Source organism: Akebia trifoliata, chromosome 14, assembly GCF_017979445.1.
Source record: "Akebia trifoliata isolate Shusen 1 chromosome 14, ASM1797944v1, whole genome shotgun sequence".
In the NCBI taxonomy this organism is placed as follows: domain Eukaryota; kingdom Viridiplantae; phylum Streptophyta; class Magnoliopsida; order Ranunculales; family Lardizabalaceae; genus Akebia; species Akebia trifoliata.
The window spans coordinates 217573-237707 of record NC_141388.1 but is presented as its reverse complement, the minus strand read 5'-3'; the positions used below and the strand labels follow the sequence as shown (position 1 = coordinate 237707).

General features: G+C 35.5%; 1 protein-coding gene across 4 annotated transcripts in view; it reads right to left on the bottom strand.

Moving 5' to 3' along the window:
• Positions 1-684: 684 nt before the first annotated feature.
• Positions 685-20135, bottom strand: part of ABCA1 (ATP-binding cassette A1) — a 42226-nt gene continuing 22775 nt past the window's right edge. For 3 of the 4 annotated variants that reach the window (XM_086424410.1, XM_086424411.1, XM_086424412.1), the window contains 17 exons: positions 19473-19556; positions 16708-16749; positions 16510-16606; positions 16185-16312; positions 15968-16072; positions 12630-12776; positions 10080-10343; positions 9794-9929; positions 9482-9561; positions 9264-9371; positions 8969-9119; positions 6047-6183; positions 5812-5886; positions 5441-5744; positions 2666-2799; positions 1075-1133; positions 685-981 (listed from right to left, as the gene is read on the bottom strand). In XM_086424410.1, coding sequence (XP_086280536.1) covers positions 900-981; positions 1075-1133; positions 2666-2799; positions 5441-5744; positions 5812-5886; positions 6047-6183; positions 8969-9119; positions 9264-9371; positions 9482-9561; positions 9794-9929; positions 10080-10343; positions 12630-12776; positions 15968-16072; positions 16185-16312; positions 16510-16606; positions 16708-16749; positions 19473-19556 — 2133 coding nt within the window. In that variant the 3' untranslated portion in view covers positions 685-899. Of the gene's footprint in view, positions 982-1074; positions 1134-2665; positions 2800-5440; positions 5745-5811; positions 5887-6046; positions 6184-8968; positions 9120-9263; positions 9372-9481; positions 9562-9793; positions 9930-10079; positions 10344-12629; positions 12777-15967; positions 16073-16184; positions 16313-16509; positions 16607-16707; positions 16750-19472; positions 19557-20135 lie in introns of those variants that run through there. The other variant, XR_015172284.1, reaches the window with a different exon arrangement.

The window sequence follows — 20135 nt, the reverse complement described above, 5'->3', positions numbered from 1 at the left end:
GCTTTCAAATGAATTTGATAAATATATATTTATATATTTAAATACGCTATTTTTTTTCCAACGGATGCTACAATTGCAGAATCTCTTCTTTATATATATGGTAAACATTTTAAATTCTTAAAAACTAGATTATATGAATATGGAAAAAAAAAAATACTAAAACCAATTTATATTGGCTGAGTTCATAAAAATTCCAACTAGATGACTTTGTTTTTGAATTATTAATGGCGAGAAATTCACTCAAGCTCATACTGAAATGAGGCATTAGTTGGGATTTGTAAAGACACCCTCCCCTAGGTTCGTCTTTTTCATGTGGCCTACAGGCCATTAAATAGATCCGTAATGTTTAATAGTGCAACATGGCACACTGTGGGCGAACCCACATTATCCTATGTGGCGACCTTAGCTCAACCCTACACGCCAAGAATCAATCAGATATGTAATCCCTAGCTGTTGTTTTGAAGCATTTTTTCTCATCATCACTTCGTGAATAGGGTTCAAATCCAAGCCCAAGGACTCATGGCTACTATTATGCTCTCCAAGGAGTGGGCCAACCGCTCATGGGTGAATGATGTGGCCTGATCAACTGGCGCACCATAGTATCTATCTGAAGTAACTATGTCTGTCAAAGAATGAATATGTTGTGCACAGTTTGGGTGTTCTGACAATCACAAAAGATCGGACTGAAAGCAAAATTTTACTTGTAATAATGTAAGTGTGTTGATTTACAATGTGGCAGTTTCGTACTTTATAAATGACTTCAACCAAAACATTCCTTTTATACAGGAAAAAATATATATATTGATTTTTCATTTTATTTTTTTCTAAAAGGAAGCAAATCCCTCCTAAAAATTACTCGAGGCATCAATTTTATCTGTTGAAGAGAATAATACAATTCGCTACGGGTTTGCAGCAAAATGGTTAAATATAGTCTCTAGTGTTGATTGGCTGATGCTGTATTCTGCTACTCCAAGTCGGCTCCTGAAAAATAGTTAAGAGTAAAAATGAGATGAAAAGAATACATAAAGGAATTGGGCAATAATACTGAAGAAGCCAGGGTAGTGTGGTTGTGACCTATTTCGCTCCAAGTGTCCAAAAACATCCGCAAGTGAAATGTCTGCTCCATATGGCAACTGCGATCAAATTCAAAATCTAATACTCAGTTTTGAAGTCTTTCACAGAAAAGCACACAACTATAATTTCGGTCTTTTCCTATTATTAACACTAAGTTATAGGATATCTATGCAAAAATAACAAGAAAGAGATTTTTGACTTCGCATTAACACTAGTAAGAATCCACTCATACTGTGAAGGTTTGTAATTGTGATTATAAGTCAAGAGCAGCACCAACTAAACAACTATTAATACAACAATACAGGTCTGTTGAACCTTTCACTCTGGATATGGGATACCATCCAAACTTCAAATTAAAAATCTCACTGCCACTTATACAATAGATGTGTTAAATTAAGGACCAACTTTAGATTTACTCAAAATTCTCCCAGAGAGTAGAATATGTGATGAACGGGAAATGGGAATTGATTCTTAATCCCCACTGAAAAACCCATATGTTTTTCCTTCTATTTATTTATTTATTCATTTGTTTTCATTCTGAAAATTATATGTTAATGATTCCCAATCACGGACAACTACACTTATGATAGGGTAACAATAAAAAATGAATGTAACACACCTTCTAATTAATCCAAGAATTAGAGCTGGATGGCTAACGTTGTGTGTTTCTGGAGTGCTTTATAGAGCTTAATATTGGGAAATCAAGAAGCAGCCTATTAATAGATTGAGCATAGTAGAGATAAGGATTCTAAGATGGATGATTGGAAAGGCTAATAAGAAGGATAAAATTACAAATGAATGCATTCGTGAATAAATACGGCCCTAGGATAACCAAGAAATTCTGATTGAGATGGTCTGATGTCATGCAATGAAGGCTGATTAGAGCCCCAATTAGAAGGAACGTGCAAGTTGAAGACTCTAAATGAGCGAGGAAGATCCAAAAGAACGTAGATTGAGTTAGAGCAAGCAGATATGAACACACTTGAAATAACATAAGACGTGGCTCTAGACAAATTTGAATAGAGGATCGTGATTTGTTTAGTTGGCCCCAAATTTTCGGGGTAACTCTTTGTGATGATGGAATATTTATTCCAAGAGAACAGAATATGTGATAAATGGTGGCATTTAATTTTGAATAAAAGAGGGGGTAACAATGAAAATGAAGATAATTGCACTGCATGTTACATGTGTAACAAAAAAAAAACAGAAAAAGGGAAAACAACCACAATGTAAATCACTAAACCACCCAAACCTAAACATCGAGGAGAGAACTATTTGGTCCTTGGTTCCTTTTCCGTTTAGACTTCTTGAAACCATTCAAGGTAAAAAATGTTAAATAAACATTTGAATCAATACATTTTCAAGAGAAACACAATAAATACTCGGTAAAATATGAAAGACAACCTTTATAGAACGATAGCTATACAACAAAACAAATAACTGGAGTACCAATCTTACTAGCATCATGAAAAAAAAAACACTTGATATTGACAGTTTGTGAAATGTGGAATTGGTAAATATGAATACATGTTAGAAAGAGAAAATGAGAAATCTAGGGAGAACCACAGAAAAGGTCTTAAGAGGATTTTACCTGATACTTAACACTCAATCCATTGCACCCTTGAAATGTTGTTCCAGGAAATGAAGATAGGATAAATGAATCAATTACAGAGAACTTCTCTTTGGTCAACCACCACTCAGAAAATATAGGCAATGGGATACCACCTACTCATCAACACGGAGGTAAGTCAATATTATATTCAGAAATAAAGTAAAAAAGTAATCATCATAGAAGACTTTCTAAAGCATTAACAAAATGTTCAATTCTACTAGTGCAATAAGTCATAACTTCCGCATTGTGCATAAACTAATGTATAGAGGACATAAGGAAAATTTAAACAACTTTTGGGAACCTGATTGCAGAAACATTTATCAATAAAGCAAATAATTCAGAATTTCAAGAAATATTGAAAAAATGAATATTTTCACTATCTTGTTTTTTATTTTTTCTTAAGCAAATACACAATCGTATTAGAAGTGGTCAAGATGACCAACAGAAAACAACAAGAAGACCAGGGCCATGGGCTTACACAAGAGCTAAATTACAAACCCACGCCCATCTACCGATGACATCCTCAAAAAAGACCCCTTTGAATTCTTTAAATACTTTACACAAAAAGAACAAAGACCCATAATAGAATTTATCATATCATAACAGTTCAGCTCTTTATCCTCGAAAACATACCAATTCCTCTCTTTTCAAATACCCCAACATACAGCAAAAGGATGATAGACCATAAGATCCTCTTTGCCAGCAAGAAGCAGGATACTCCCTTAAGGAAAATTGACTAACTTTTAGACTGTATCCAATTATTGACAAAAAAGCTCATAAATTCGCTTTATATTGTAAAGTATTTGTATAAGACAAACATACATACAAATTTGCTCTATATGGTAAAAAAAAATCGTACAAGAAAAAAAATGTATATGACTAATTTTTGGACGTGAAAATGCTTGGAGGTATATGATGAATTCTACTGAAGCGTGTGCCAATGTGGAGTTCAACAACGTTCACCAACCATGAATATATTGGTGATAAAAACAGACACTCTTCATATTTATTTATTGGGGTTCCAAATCGAATGGGTCCAAGTTTCAATGCCTGAAGCACTTTTATGTAAGAATAGAAACAATTTCCACAAATGGCTTCATTTTCTGGCTTCCAAATCCAGAAGTCGATCCCTTCCACAACAAGTTTATATTATTGAGACCGGCCTGCAGGATCTATGGAACTAGATACTGTGCCAAGACCCGTCTCCTCACCATGGAAACTAAGGCGAGGAAGCTAGAAAAAGGAAAGGTGAACAGAGGTCTCCCCGCACCATAATGACAAGTGATGTTCTCAGGCATTTCCAGAATCTTTATAAGTCGACTGCAATGCCTTGTAAGCCCAACATACAGTTTTATTTGTCAAGGGATTTGTACGCACTGAATCCATCGACATAAGGTATTTTCTCCACAAAGGATTTCCTTTGAGAAAGCCCAAATATAAATGAAAAATGGAATTTTTACAGAGCATTTCTCAATGGTGGGAAGGAGGATATATCATCTCATCATGCACCATGCCATGGGTCATGTCATACATCTTGTATTGTCAACTCTTTTGCATTGAAGCTTCACACTAATGATGTTTGATGTACTGGAAACTACTGCAAACACAAGCTGACGGATCAGGAATACTAGAAATAGTAAATGCTCTTAGAATAAGATAGTGAGTTCCTCTCTCAGTATCCTGATTTTTTTGTGATCATTGTAAAGTAGGTTTCTCATTTGTGTAGTGTCCCCTTACACTACATTGCCAGTCCCAAGCCCAGATAAAGGAGTAGGGTTGCATCAGGTTGGCAGCTGATGTAAAAACCACCACCCCCAAAAATCATGATCAGGCAATTCATTCCATTCATGCTAGGCCACTGAAGACTTGGCTTTGGACAGAGTGGAACGGAGGACCAAATTCAATTAGACGACCCCAAATCTGTAAGTATAGTAGGTTTCTCCACTTTTATTTGTATAATTCATTAAAAAATAGTAAAAGAAATAATGAAGATACCCAAGAGGTAGAAATGGAACTTGCAGGCGTTTCGAGGTAGTATTGATAGTCAAGCTATCAGGTTATATATGGGATTAATATGCAGGTGTTAGATTTTTCTCCAGTTGAGAAGTTTTACGCCAGGAAAGGAACACTTTTTTTAAAAGAAGAAGCATATCCTTGACATAACCAGAAATACATTCAAAAATGTGTCCTCAGGATTAAGCACATTCCGCTAACTTACCTTTACACATTTGTCTGGAATTTATTGTACTAAAAAAATTTTATTGCTTCTAAATGCATTATTTGGAGACTAGACTTCTGTTTTGTTGTCGTTATTTTTTTTTGGGTGTAAAGTCCTTAGAGAATTTAGGGGGTTCTTCTTTGAAGAGTTTCATGTAAGATGGGGCGGTTTGTAATTTGGCGGTGGTGTAGATGGTAGTCTGTCTTTTTCTGTTCTTCTCGGGTTGGTCATCTTAACCTTCCTTCTAAATAAAATTTTCATTTACCTATCAAAAAAAAGTTGCTCATACCTTTTACCTCTATCACCCATGAACCATTCTAATGTCATATTAATGAACTAGATAAATCAAATCAGGAAGTTACATATATAAAAAAGATAATATATTTCTCAGAAAATATTTGCTACTTAACAACTTTGAAAGGAAATCTTCAAAATTTTGAGTCTGCAACTGTACTATGAATGCAAAAGATATAACATGAGAGTGGTTAAAGAAGAAATCAAAGGAAGAAGTGTGCAAAGATTGGTCATACGCATACCATCACGAATCAGCTGCTCGGATAATTGCTCACCAAACACACCATCGGTGACAGGTGTAGAAGATATGAGTGTCATTATTCTTTTTTCATTGCCAAGACATCGTCCAATTACGATGATCATTTCCTGTGACAAACTAATCTCTGCCACCGACACACTTTCAGATGTTATCGAGTCACTTCCTCCAATACAAACTTCAAGCTCACTAAGTATGGTCCTTGGATGATATGGAATGTTTAAAAGCATTTCTTGAATTCTACTACACAGTTTATCCACCTCAACAGAACTAACTCCAGTAGGCTTTACCTGTAAATAAGAAAAGAACCATTCAATCCATGAAAACTCCTGAAATTCGGATTAAGTCATGACATACCTCTAGTTCAAGATGATTTCCAAAACGAGTTTTCAGATGCTGAGGGCTTCCAATGCATCTCAGCCGGCCTCCAACCTTCATGTTGCACCAAAAAGATGGAGAAAGCATGGTTTCATTAATACTTGATACAGTGCATGTCAATACATATACTTCTGATAATATAGATTTCAATATAAAGCTATGCTTTCATTCATATTATGAAGCTATAGACAGCTATATTGCTACTAATAGATACCATTATTCCCATCCGAGTGCATAGTGCTTGAGCTTCATTCATACTATGCGTGGTTAGAATAACTGCAGTCTTTCCCAGTCTGGTTGATAGGCGAGATATAACTTCCCACATGAATCGCTTGGCAATAGGATCCATACCTGAGTATGCATTATAGGAAGTAATAATCAATATAGAGTTCAACTCTATTGAACAAAATAAGAAATACTGCATGGATATTTTACAATTTTCCACCAATTCTACAAGCACAGCTGGAAGATATCTTAGCCAAGAAATAGCATTTTGAATGATTAGCCCTTCTACTAAATTCAATCCAAAGGCACAGCTTCTCAAATAAATCTAGTCTATGTAAAGATAAATCAAACTGGCCATCTAATACCCGTATTATTTCAGATTGGAGTCCCAAGCACTAATTGAGTTAGATCGGATATTTTTGTATGTATGTTTCTCATGAAACTCCATTCATATTTTCTAGAAGCTTTTGGCATTTGAACAGTATCGTATTTCAATAACAACATGGCATTTTATATTGAACTTATGTCAACCAATGATGTTGTCCCAATAGTTCACTTGCTCATCAACACTTTTAACTGATATTACACCCCTTGTGGGTCATCTGAAACTTGTATTGGTGTAGCTGAAGTTCTGTGATTGAAGCCCGGCAGCATTGAATGATAAGCTTGTTCTGAAGACTGATACATAGCTAAAGAGGCGTTATGCTGAGCTGAAACTTCAACCATGGGAAGCTAATAAATGGATGTATAAAACCATAGAAAGGCATTGAGAAAAGCTAGTTTTCTCAAGTTAACCCAACTATATATGGATGTGTGTCAAGTCACTGTCTTCCTGTGAACCCAAATGGGATTCTTGGAATAGAAAGAACAAAAAATATAATGATCTTAGTGCCTGCTTAGAATAGAATGAAAATATATACATATATATATGGGGACGTGTTGAAAACCGAATACAAAACTGATGCTTCTCATTCGTTGGATTTAGGGGAACGGACGGCTGAGAATGCGTCCCTTGTCAATTCCAATCTAATGAGAAAGAGTTTATTTATTTGTATAAAACTCCCTCATTTTTATTTTTTTTTAACTAAATCCAAATCCAACGAAATAACCCCCTTCGTCTCCTTCGAACCCGATCGATTGAAAACCCTTCTCTTTTCTCTCTCAACTGAAACCACAGGGAATCTCTCTCTCTCTCTCGATCGACCTCGATCTCTCTCTCTCTATGCAAGGGGAAAAAAAAGAAGAAGCAAGAACAGCTAGCTATGAAGGTGTGGGTAGGGTCATGTTGAGCTGCCATGACCCATCATCTCCTCTCCTTACAGAAATGAGAACATAGTGTCTCTTTCCAGATCAGATAGACAGAAAAGGTAAAAGGGATGGTCATGTGAATTGTGAGAAGATACTTGAAATTGAAAGATTGATTACTACCTTTTTCTTTGATCCCCCTTCAATAATTATGTCTCTCAATACCAATGCAATTAAATTCACTTTCCGATCTGCCAACAACAATATGGTAAAATCATCCAAATTACAGCTGGTAAGAACTATATTCATCTATATTCATGTAGAAATTATATATATTTGTACTCATCGGTCCTCTCTTCCACTTCTTAGAAGTTCTAACTAGATATCAAATACCCATCTTAAATTCTTTTTGATAGGTTTATTCTGCTTTGGACATTAGAATTTGAAAACAGAATCATCAATAAACACAGAATCAAAGGAGAAACATTGCCACGATTCAACGATGCAGGATAAGATGTAACTCATGCTTGAGGTTTTCTACCATTTTTTAGAATTCCCCACACTTCATATTTTAGTATTTACTTCATATTTTTATCTGTTTTTTTTCTTCGTTCTTCACTTTTCTTTAGCAAAGGATCTCCCCTCTGGCATTGTGTGGTATGAGACACTGAACTGAAAAGTAGACTAGGGTTACCTGTAAAAAGGCCAGTATTTGTTTTCTGATCTCTTGTCTAGATTTGAGTCGCATTGAGAGAGAGAGAGAGAGTGAGTGATATTCAATTCCTTGTGATTTCAGTCGAGAGAGGAAAGAGAAGGGTTTTCAGTCGATCGGATTCAAAGGAGACGAAGGGGTTATCAGTTGAGTGAGGGGGAAAAAGAGAGTTATTTCGTTGGATTTGGATTTAGTTAAAAAAAAAAAAAACAAAAATGAGGGAGTTTTATACAAATAAATAAATTCTTTCTCATTAGATTGAAATTGCAAGGGACGTGTTCTTAGCCGTCCGTTCCCCTAAATCCAACAAATGAGAAGTATCAGTTTTGTATTCTGTTTTTAACACGTCCCTCGAACCGTCCCCTATATATATATATATATATATATAATGATCTTAGAGCATGCATAGATTGATTCATCTACATGATATTTGTTCTAGTTCTTGTTTTATTGTACACCTGAATGATGCTAGATGTTGTCAAGTGAAAAGATTGTAAAAGAATATTTTTCTGATAGGTAAAGATAATTACTAGAACCAAAATGGAGGTCAAGATGACCAACCGGAAGATACCAAGAAACACAAATCTACCACGCGGGGGCGGGGGGGGGGGGGGGGGGGAGCCCCAAGAAAAACTACCCCATATCTAAACTACAAACCCTGTCCCACCTAACCTGGAAGCCTTCAAAGAATACACCCCTGAACTCCTTAAAAAGTTTACACCAAAAAAATAGTAAAGCTAAAATCTCCACCACAATGTCCTTGTCCTCCCTTTCTTTATTGTCAAAGAATATAGAAACATAAAACAATGTGAAAAAACTGATCACAGACAGGCAACTGTAAATTATACCAATTCTGTGGGATAGGAGTTTTTGGGTAATAAAGAATGGACATGTCAAGAAAATGTACATCAAAATCCCAGTATTTATCACAAAAGAAAGTAATTGCATAAATACCTGTAGACGGCTCATCCAGAATAACCATGGGGGGATCTCCAATCATTGCAATTGCAACAGACAATTTCCGCTTGTTTCCCCCACTAAGACAATACGACGGTTTATTAGCATGCTTCCACAAGTCGAACTCCACCATCTTTTCCTCAACGACCTGCCCCATTTTACTATTGCTTATTAGCAGTCCATAACGTAAACATCACTAAGATTCTGGTAAAAAATTAGAACTGCTACTAGATCTACACAGTCATACTACAAATGTAAATACAAAAATATATATATTTCATGGATTCCATACATCTTTAAACCTGTTTTCTGGAACCCCTTTTATTCTTGCATAAAGTTCAAGATGCTCTTGGACAGTTAAAAATTCAAGGAGAGCATCAAATTGTGGGCAATAACCAATCTGGACATTGAAAAATATATCCAAGTTATTTGGGTATCATCAAAATATTTTGAGTGAAGGAACAACACTTATAACAACAAAATAAATGGAGCTGGAATGTCAAACAGTACATGCCGGCGAGCAGCTTTGGGGTGTAAACATATATCATTGCCAAAGATATAGGCTGTTCCATCCGTTGGACATTCTTCCCCTGCATCACAACATTGAAATTAGCGATTTAAGAAAATACAAAAGTCATACAAAAAATCATGTTCATTACAATGAAATAATTGGCATGAGGCTTTGATGATGATACAATGCTATTTTAGGCATTCCATCACTCTTACACTAATGAGAACTTGATCATCACAAAAGAAAGGTATGTGCATGTAAGATGCTTAACAGATTCAATGCAAAATACAAATTACATAGAATTAGTATACCAGATAGCATTGACAGAGTTGTAGTCTTCCCTGCCCCATTTGTTCCTAGAAACCCAAAACATTCTCCCTCTTGAACAGAAAATGTTAATGAATGAACAGCTACTTTTGGGTGTTGGTTTCTTCCACCGGGATACACCTGAAATTGGAGAGAAGTTAGCTATAACTTGAGAAGAAATGACATACATCAGCATGAAGAAGCTCAAAAATTTTAACCAAAAAAAAAATTCTATATTTTTTGCTACTGTAAACAAAATTCTATACGCGTACACATTACAACTTAAAGTACCTTCCGCAGATTACGCAAATAGATTATGGCATTATCTGCAGAACCTGAAAGTATCCTTTGCCTTTCTGCCTGCACATCTGAATCTTCGTCATCATCGATAGAAAGATTAACTGAGGATGATTTAAGAAGAGGTTCCAAGTAACTCTCAGAAGTGACACGTCTGTGCTGTTTAAAAGTAATCCACCACTCCTTGATTGCGATCAAGGATAATTTGTGGGAAGGTAGGAGTTCGAGGCCAATAGTGAGAAGGAAGTAAATGATACTCTGTTACAGACAAGAAAATGTGATAAGAATGGGGCTACCCCATTTTAACTAGGCAAGATGGAACTTATTCATTAATAACCATTCACATTGGATTCATGGACATTACGAATTAGAGACACAATAGACTTCTACCCTTGCTAGAAATGGTGAAATAGAGGTAAGTTGCGCATTGGTAAGAATTCTCGACACTATCAGACTTTCTTTTAATATCTAAACAATATGGTTACTTATCCCATAAAAATGACTTCTGAAATTATGATGGAAATATGAAATATGTCAACAAATGATATTTGCTTTATATAGTATGTAACAAAAAAAGATGTTACGCAATTCATCTATTTCTATTCTTAGAGGAAATATGGAAGTTCCTATGCAAAAAGTAAAAAAATTAAGTTGGATAAAAAGTATTCATGGACCAACTTAAAGAGTGCCAGATATGTAACTGTGGTCTCATTACCATGTGTGTGTGTGCATATATATATATATATATGGGTCGGGTTATTTTGACAAAATCCTAGACAACATTCTAGCAAAAGTTGTCTAATATGGTTAAAAAGTTTAGGAATGGGCCGATTTTTTGTGAGGGTGATATCTATAGTGAGTGGATCATCATCACAAAAAATTAGCCAATTCTGAAACTTTAACCCTATGAAAAGTGGTTACAAACTAACGGTAAAAAATTGATGGTTCACGATTCTTCAACTTAAAAATTAGGGTTAGAAATTTCAAAATTGGCTGATTTTTTGTGAGGATGATTTTCTCACTATAGAGGTCATCCTCACAAAATATCAGCCCATTCCGAAACTTTCAGCCCATATAAGACAAAATGCTTTGTCTAGGATTTTGTCAAAAGACCGCTACCCTATATATATATATAGGGTCCCGTTCGCCACCCTACGCTTTACCAAACGTGTTTTGTCCTACATGGGTTACAAGTTTTGGAATAGGCTGATTTTTTGTGAGGATGATCTCTATGGTGAGGAGATCATCCTCACCAAAAATCAGCCCATTCCAAAACTTCTAACCCCATAAAAAATGGTTTACAAAAAATGGACGGTCCACAATTTTTCAACTTGTAAACATGGGGCTAGAAATTTCGGAATGGGCTGATTTTTGGTGAGGATGATCTTCTAATCGTAGAGATCATCCTCACCAAAAATCAGCCCATTCCAAAACTTCTAACCCATGTAGGACAAAACACGTTTGGTAAAGCGTAGGGTAAAGTGTAGGGTGTTGAACATTCCAAAACTTCTAAACCTACGCTTTAACAAACATGTTTTGTCCTACATGGGTTAGAGGTTTTGGAATGGGCTGATTTTTGGTGAGGATGATCTCTACGATTAGAAGATCATCCTCACCAAAAATCAGCCCATTCTGAAATTTCTAGCCCCATGTTTACAAGTTGAAAAATCGTGGACCGTCCATTTTTTGTAAACCATTTTTTATGGGGTTAGAAGTTTTGGAATGGACTGATTTTTGGTGAGGATGATCTCCTCAGCATAGAGATCATCCTCACCAAAAATCAGCCTATTCCAAAACTTCTAACCCATGTAGGACAAAACACGTTTGTTAAAGTGTAGGGTAAAGCTTAGGGTGGCGAACGGGACCCCTATATATATATTGTAGATTGCATTGTATTTAAGTAAACAGATGTGTCATAGTCCTTTACAAGCTTTTATTGAAAAATTGGTAACTGCACTATTTGCTTCAAAAAATTTGACTCCATCCCAAGTATAGCTTCGTTTGTATTTCATGCAAGGTATTTGAGAGTAGTATATTGTTTTAGGGTTATACTGGAAGCAGATTAGGAAAATCATCAGCAATTCAATATAAAGGGGACAACAAAAGTAAGGTGATGGGATGCACAAAACACCAGTTTATGATTTGAGTCAGCCCAACATAAGCATATAGTTTGGGAATAAAGGTATGTTAATCACCACCAGTACAGAAACTAATGGTACTAACATTCCATTCCATGTGCTTTATGTCTAGATTAGTACTTGTTTGTCTTGGATAAGTAGATGATTTATTGAAAAGATAAAAAAAGAAAGGTGGTCATCGACCAACCTACAAGGTAAGTTGCATCATGGAAAAGAAAAAGAAATCAGGATAAACACTACAGCCAAGGTCTAGATTAGTATGGTTTTATTACTATGCAAATGTAGATATACCTCACTAGTAAAAAAATGGGACATCTTAACTCTTAAGTTGTAGAACATATACACCAATAAAATGATAGTTGTGTAGAAGAAGTTTATGCAAAAGGCACGAGGATTAGGACAGCACCTCAGCAGCCAAATAACACATGGAAGCACCAGTCACGTTCCAATCAAGAATTTCATCACCGGATCCAAGTTTCATCCCTTGTCGTCGAAGAGCCAAAGAAGCAAGTCCATCCGCAAAGCAAAATCCGGGTGATATTCTAAAGAAGTTCTGGAAGAAATTAAAAAGACAGATCAGAAGAACAGTATAGGGAATTTTCTGATTAAACAATTTCAAAGACTTCAAATTACTGTTGAATAATCAATTAATATAGCATGAGGTCTTAGAGGCAGAAAGAAAACACCCACATAATATGTATGAATTAGCAAATCAGCGTGCCAAAGTCAAACTTGGCTTCTGTAAGGTCAGATAAAACCCTAGGATATTCATCTAAGTTACATCACTATCATATAAAGAATAATAAATCCAAATGTTCTTCCCCATAATTAATAATGAAAGAAGATGCAACCACATCTCCTAACCTAATGTGGAGGGACCTCTGACTGACAATGATAAAATGTGGTGGGTTTAAACCATAAGCTTTACTTTGAACCTAACTGTAGTAAAACATTGAATGTATCTCTTCAATTTTTTGAGAAAGGTTAAAAATGACTGTTTGAAGAGAATGGAATTCTTGAAGCAATCCACAATGTTAGAGGAGATAAGCCACCACGTTTGGATGGATATTACCTGGCACTTCAAGAAGTATTAGGATATCCAAGTAGACTTCATGAGAATAGTAAAGGAGTTCTACAAATAGGCATACTCAAAATATGCTTTAATTCTATAGTCATTGTTCTACTCTCTCTGAAAGCAGTAGACAACTCATGGTTTTTCGTCTGATAACATTATGTAAAGTAGAATTAGCATCATCATCAACAAAGCCTCAACAAAAAACTGAGGTCAGCTGAATGCATCTTGTTCCTCCATTCAATTTTGTCTAAAGTCATGTCTTTTATTAATTCAAGAGTATTTGTATCCGCTCTCACTGCCTCAAGCCACGCTCTTTTTGTTCTTCCTCTCATCGTCACCAAGTTGAGGTTCGGGAATAAGCAAGGAATAAATTTTGAAAATTTTGGTAAAATCAGAAAGAAAAAAAAATAAGGGAGGAAAATCGAGCTATTGTTAGGGATGTGGATAATGTAGGGAGGTTATGTTCTTTGGTAGAGAGTAGAAATTGGGAGAGCTTCTCGGAAGATCAGGCACTACGGATGGGAAGTTTACGGTGAAGTCTTTATATGTGGGTATCGCGTAGAATTATGTGACGTCTTTTCCTCACACTTTTGTCTGGGGTGGTAAGATACCCCCAAAGATTTCGATGTTTCTTTGGTTGGCGACCCTAGGGAGACTGGTAACAGTGGACCAATTAATTAAAAGAAGTTTTATTTTGCCAAATCAGTGTTGTATGTGCAAATCTCAGGCGGAAACGGTGGACCATCTACTCATTCACTACCGGGTGACTCATCACATTTAGTTGCACTTCTTAACGTTGTTTGGTCTAGTAGGTTGTTTTCCCAGATCAATCAAGTCAGCTTTGGAATCTTAACTGACATGGAGAGGATCATTCTTGTCCTCGAAGTGAATTCTTTGGTTCTTGGCTCCATTTGCTATTTGTTGGGATTTTTGGAAAGGGCGCAATCGATGCATTTTTTAGGAGAAAGAGTCTACGTTGGATGGATTAATCCTCTCCATCTTGGAGCTCATGTTTTCTTGGAGCAAACTTTATAAGGAGTTTAAAGGGGTGTTCTTTGAAGATTTTGTTGTGAGGTGGGATAAGGTTTGCTCTTTGTCGTGAGAGTAATTTTTTGGTCTCGTTTGGTTGTTGTAATTCTTTTTTGCTTTGTGTCTTCTCTTTGTTTTGAGTTGGTTTCCTCAACCCCCCTCGATGGCTTTTATTAATAAATTTATCTTTATCGATAAAAAAAAAATATTGTTTAAAATATTTTAAAAAAATAAAATAAATAATCACAATCATGAGTCCAAGTAAAGATTTGTCAACTAATCAAAATCATCAAAATTAATGTCATCCTCGTCACCATAATCTTGGTCACATTCTCTTACTAGTGCATCAAGGTCATCTTTAGTTTTTTTTTTTTTTCAATTTAATCACAAAGTTCGTGATTTAATCATTTAGTTAGCAAAAGTTGCTTCTTATTGAAAAAGTAGCAATTAAATCAATGAAAGAAAAAAATCACAAATTACTCGCGATTGTTTCATTGAGTAGGAGAATCTGGTGACTGTGCTTCCTCTCACTCTTTTAGAGCCTTCAACTTATATGTTCCTTCTAATTGAGGCTGTAATAATCTCTCATCATAGATGATCAAACCATCTCAATCGACTTCCCTTAGTTTCTTACCTCTTGGTGCTACTCTTACTTTTTTACAAATGTGTTCATTTCTAATTTTATCTTTTTTAATTTTTCGACTAATCCATCTCAACATCCTCATTGCTAGTAAGTTCAACCTGTGAACATGCTGTTCATTGAGTGCCCAATTTTCAAGTCCATAAAGTAGATTCAGTCTTACTATTGGCTTATAAAATTTTCCTTTTAGTTTGACTGGGATGTGTCGGTAACATAGCACTCTAGAAACACACCTCTACATAAAGCATCTAGCTCTAATTCTACGGACCTCCAAAACCAAGCCTTTGATTCATTCAACTGAAATCATATACACTCTCACTATCTCAATCCACTTCTTTTTGGTCATCATCGTGATTTTTTAGAACATTTAACTTGCATGTTCCTTCCAATTGGGGTTAGTATCACCTATTGGGGATATTCCTACATTTTCAATTCGTTTCTAATTTATCCGTCTTGCCATTCATCCATCTCAACATCCTCATTATTCCTCTGCTCAATCTAAGAACATGTTTCTTCTTTTGCCCAATATTCAGCTCCATAAATGTAACCAGTGTTACTGTTGTCCTATAAAAGTAACTAATAGTTTGATTGGGATGAGTTGATCACATAGCATTCTAGTAACATACCTCTACTTTAACCATCCAGCTCTACTTCTATGGACAACATCCTCTTCAATCTCCCTATCCTTAACGGATAACAAAACAGAGGTAGTGATATGATTGCTTCAAGGTGTTTCCCATCCATGTTCACTCCATATACAGTCTTATTCCTACTTATTCTAAAGACTGGGCTCTAGAGCAATCGTACAAAGTTCTAGCTTTGCATTGATTCCATCTCTAGTCTCACAATCAAATATAAAATAAAAGGTTGAAAATTACATCTACAATAACAAGTAGAAATATTGAACAGCTGTAAAAAGAAAAATGACCAGAATTAGCACTACAATAAAGTAAAGACCTAAATTTTAAATATACATATAACTGTCTAGCATTAAACCAACCTTAAGAAACAAATTTGCACTTTTTGTTGTTTCGATAAGTCCCATAATAAATGATATGGCCATCAGAATAATACCGGTGAATAAGTGTACTAACAGAACCACATTCTGCACCAGAAAAAAAAATTAAAGCAATATTATTATGCGAGTGTCAAGTTTGTGTATTGGACTCGAAAAATATATATATATAGAAAAAGAACGAAACAACCATATTCCAAACCTGTGCCATGGAGTGTTCAGAAAAGAAGAAAGTAAGGCAATATGTTGATGCTGCAACTGCTAACCCATATTCCAAAAACATGAAAATTGTTGGCAAGAAACAACCACTTCCTACAAACTGATCCAAGCCTACAGAAACCAAAGTGAGAGTGAATTCTCCTACATAAATTGCTCAAACCATGACTAGCTTTAGGAATGACCATCACATAATAAATAAGAAGATGACAACTTGGAATTAAAAACAATAAACAGATGACAGTATTAGGCACTATAAAAATGCTGAAATAACCACAAAATTAAAATGTTTGTCTGGTCTGGATACATACCAAAGATGTAAAAGAGAACTACTGCAAAAAACGTAGGAAATAAAAAGCTTATGAAGTCCCATATATATGTAGAAATCCAATATGATAGTACAGAGACCTAAGGAAAAGATCAACAATCAGTTAATAAAACAGACGGGGTATAAAATACACTAAAAAATATATAATTTACGGAAAAAAAAAAAAAATGTACAAACATACCCCACTAATTAGTTGTTGATGTTTCGCCTTAACTTCACGTTCCTGCATCATCACATGTATCTATCCATCAAATGCTTGCCACAATTTCATGTTTCAAGATCATTGCAGAGTAAGGTAAAACACATAAATATATTTGAACACAGACTATACAATTCATGTCACATAGAAGAGTGCCAATTACCAAACTCAACTCCCCCACCCCCCTCACCACTCCCAAATAATAATAATAATAATAATAATAATAATAATAATAATAGTAATAATAGTAATAATAATAGGCTTGCGTTGTTTCCTTTGGTGGACTTCTCATCCTCCCCTTTTTATTTCTGCTGATAAATGAAAACTTTATTAAGGGGAGGATGAGAAGTCTACCAAAGGAAACAACGCAAGCCTAACTACAGCCTCTTGAAGAAAAAGCCAATAAAATATAAAACCCAAGATTGAAAAGATAACATCCTGCATATAATGCCCATTCCCTTCAAGTATCCTTCCTTTCCTCTCCTTCTAAAGATCACAACGCAAACCAAAATATAAAGCATATGCATTCTCAATATTAATAAGAAATAAGAAAAAGTTCATATTATAAAACATATATATATATAAATGATACAGTGCACAGAAAATTTACATTTTTGTCAAGGGAAATTGGTTGATTACGTGATGTATATTGACTCTTTGTTGAACTTGGTTTTTCCCTTACAAGCATTGGATTCTTCAACAGGCTACTAGCCTACTAATAAAGAAAGCTCCGGTTTTGACTCAAGAGTTGTGCCGAATCTCTACTCAGTTGCCAGTATTTTAAAGAAATCTTTTGATTTTTAGTTTAACAGAAATTTTTAAGTCAATGTGTACGGAGGCAAAGTCATTCTCTATGAGGCAAGGAGCAAAGTAAGTTGATCAAGGAAGGGAGGAAGAGGTGGCAACAAGAAGCGATTCAAGGAGCTTAGATGAATGGGAGGGGTATTTAGGGAAGCAATTATAGTGATGGACAAGGTGGCTCCAGAGAAAGTTCTTTTTTTTTTTTTTTTGGTAATGGCAAAATGAAGATTGTGAGGTGGTGGAAAATTGGGGAGGTAGGTTTCTCCTTTAAAAAAAATGACATTAGATATTTCTTTTTTTGGAAAGTAAGTTCAGAATTCATGTAATTAAAGTATATAGAAAAAACTAAAAAATACTTCCCTATAACTGGATCAGCTTAGAATAATATGGATACAACGATATTGCCTAATCCAACCTAATTGAATGTATATCCACATAATTTAGGAGAAAACAGTCTAAACTATCTAAATTGAACCTAAGTTGATTGATAGCAATCCCCCTTTCCTAATCCAACCATATTGCCTGTGGTGACGAGGTACAGCAGTAGTCGTATAGTTTATCTCATGCGCCATATACTACGGTGCGAAAACAAGGGTGTTTATCCAGGTATGTTTGATTGCATGGAAAGTGACTTTCCATGGAATTTGAAATCCATGGAAAAATAGTGGTGTAAAATAGGTAGGGTTGGAAAATCAAATTCTATTGTTTGATTATACTTGGATAAAATCATGGAAAAATTATATGGGAAAAAAGAAGAAGAAGAAGGAGAGGAGGAGGAGGAGAAAAAAGACGAGAGGAGGGGAAGAGGAAGAGGAAGAAGAAGATGAGGAGGAAGAGTGAGGGGGGAGGATGTCGTGGTGGCGGTGACAACGGTGGCGGCGGAGGAGATGAGAGAGAGAGAGAGAGAAAGTGGTTGGAGATGGTGATGACGATGACGACAACGACGATGGTGATGGTGACGGTGACGAAGATGGTGATGACGATGAGGTCATTGTGATGGTGGTGGTGGTGGTAGAGAAGAAGAAGATATGAGTGTGGAAGAATTGGGGATGAAAAATTTGAGTGGATTTCACTTTGGTGGGAAAGTGAAATCCATATTTTGGTGGACTTTTTGGTTGAGGTGGAAAATGAATTTTATTTCCATGTGCAATCAAACACTTGAAAATGTCATTTTCCATGGAAATTGATTTTCCACCCTATTTTCCATGTGCAATCAAACATACCCTAAGCATACTTTTACTTTTGCTTCAAACTCCAGAAGTTGATCCAAAGTTCCACACCCCATAAAAAAACTCTCTTGCAACCTGAAGGATCATCAATTCTTTAGCACAGAAGGAAAAAAAAAAAAACAAGGAGAAAGAAACCTCCAACGTGTCTATGAACCCTAACCTTGTACACCATTCTCAAGTCTTTGAATGCATTCAAAAATCAATTCAGACCCTGGTGTAACATCAAGAACCCAACCATTTAAGAAAATTCTCATGCAGTCCTCCATCTCTTCCACTCATTGTAGAACCGACTTCAAGTCTTGAACAACCGATGTTCCACAAAACAAACTAACTGGCGCCTATCTTTCATCCATAAAAAAAAAAAGAGGGAAAAAGAGACTAACTGCTACCTATCCTAAATTCGACTAACGCCCCGAGGCTGCAGCTTGACAATACAAAATCTTGCAGTAATGAACAAAATTGTATGAACCATTGTTTGTGTACAATGGCTCACCATAGAGTATTTAGCACTCTGAGGTCAAGAGAAAAACCATTTAGAGACTTCCATCCTCAACCTTGTAATGTTCCTGCAACAACTGCAAGCCCTCCTCTTTAACAACCATAAATCCAAAAGGCGAGAAACCAAACTAAGTTGGTCAACCAATAACACACATACAAGATTCACAATAGCCTTCATATTAGATGCTGTAGAGTAATTTTAAAAGAAAAACAGAATACCTTAACAATAGAAACTGCAAATGAGGCAGGGATGAAGGAGAAGGCAACATTTACAATAATCGCAACAGAGAATGCATCCAGATCCTGCAAAATGTTCAAGGGGATGAAGATTGGGATGGGACAGGCAATGGTGGAACTAAGTTAGAAAAATGAAATTAACCATGAGAACAAGAACGAAATGGCAAGGGAAAAAGTTAACCAAAATAAATACTTAATAAGTTTAGAAATTATGGTGTACAGTGGGATCTTCTTACTCCCATTTAAACATGGTTCCATACTTCCATGCATCTCTCTTTTAATTTTTATCTGTAGATCATGTTCCATGTTAAGTAAGTGAAATAATTTATTTATAAAGTCAAAGTCTGACAAGTTAAACTGGCAATTGAGGACTGTGAGAGGTTGTAAGTTCTGCAAGAATAAACATATCTTTTCTTTATGCCGGTTTTATAAACCAGCATGTGAAACAAAATCTTCAGAAAGTAGTATTACAATAAAATGTCAATATGTAGAATATTTCAGGTGATACCCCTAGTTCACATCTAACATTGAAGGGGACTTAATTAACAATAGGAGGGGTTAATCGATAATATGCATTCAACTTAATGATGTTAGAGAAGGTCCTTAATATATTTGTTTGGTTTTATTTAACCAATAATGCGTATT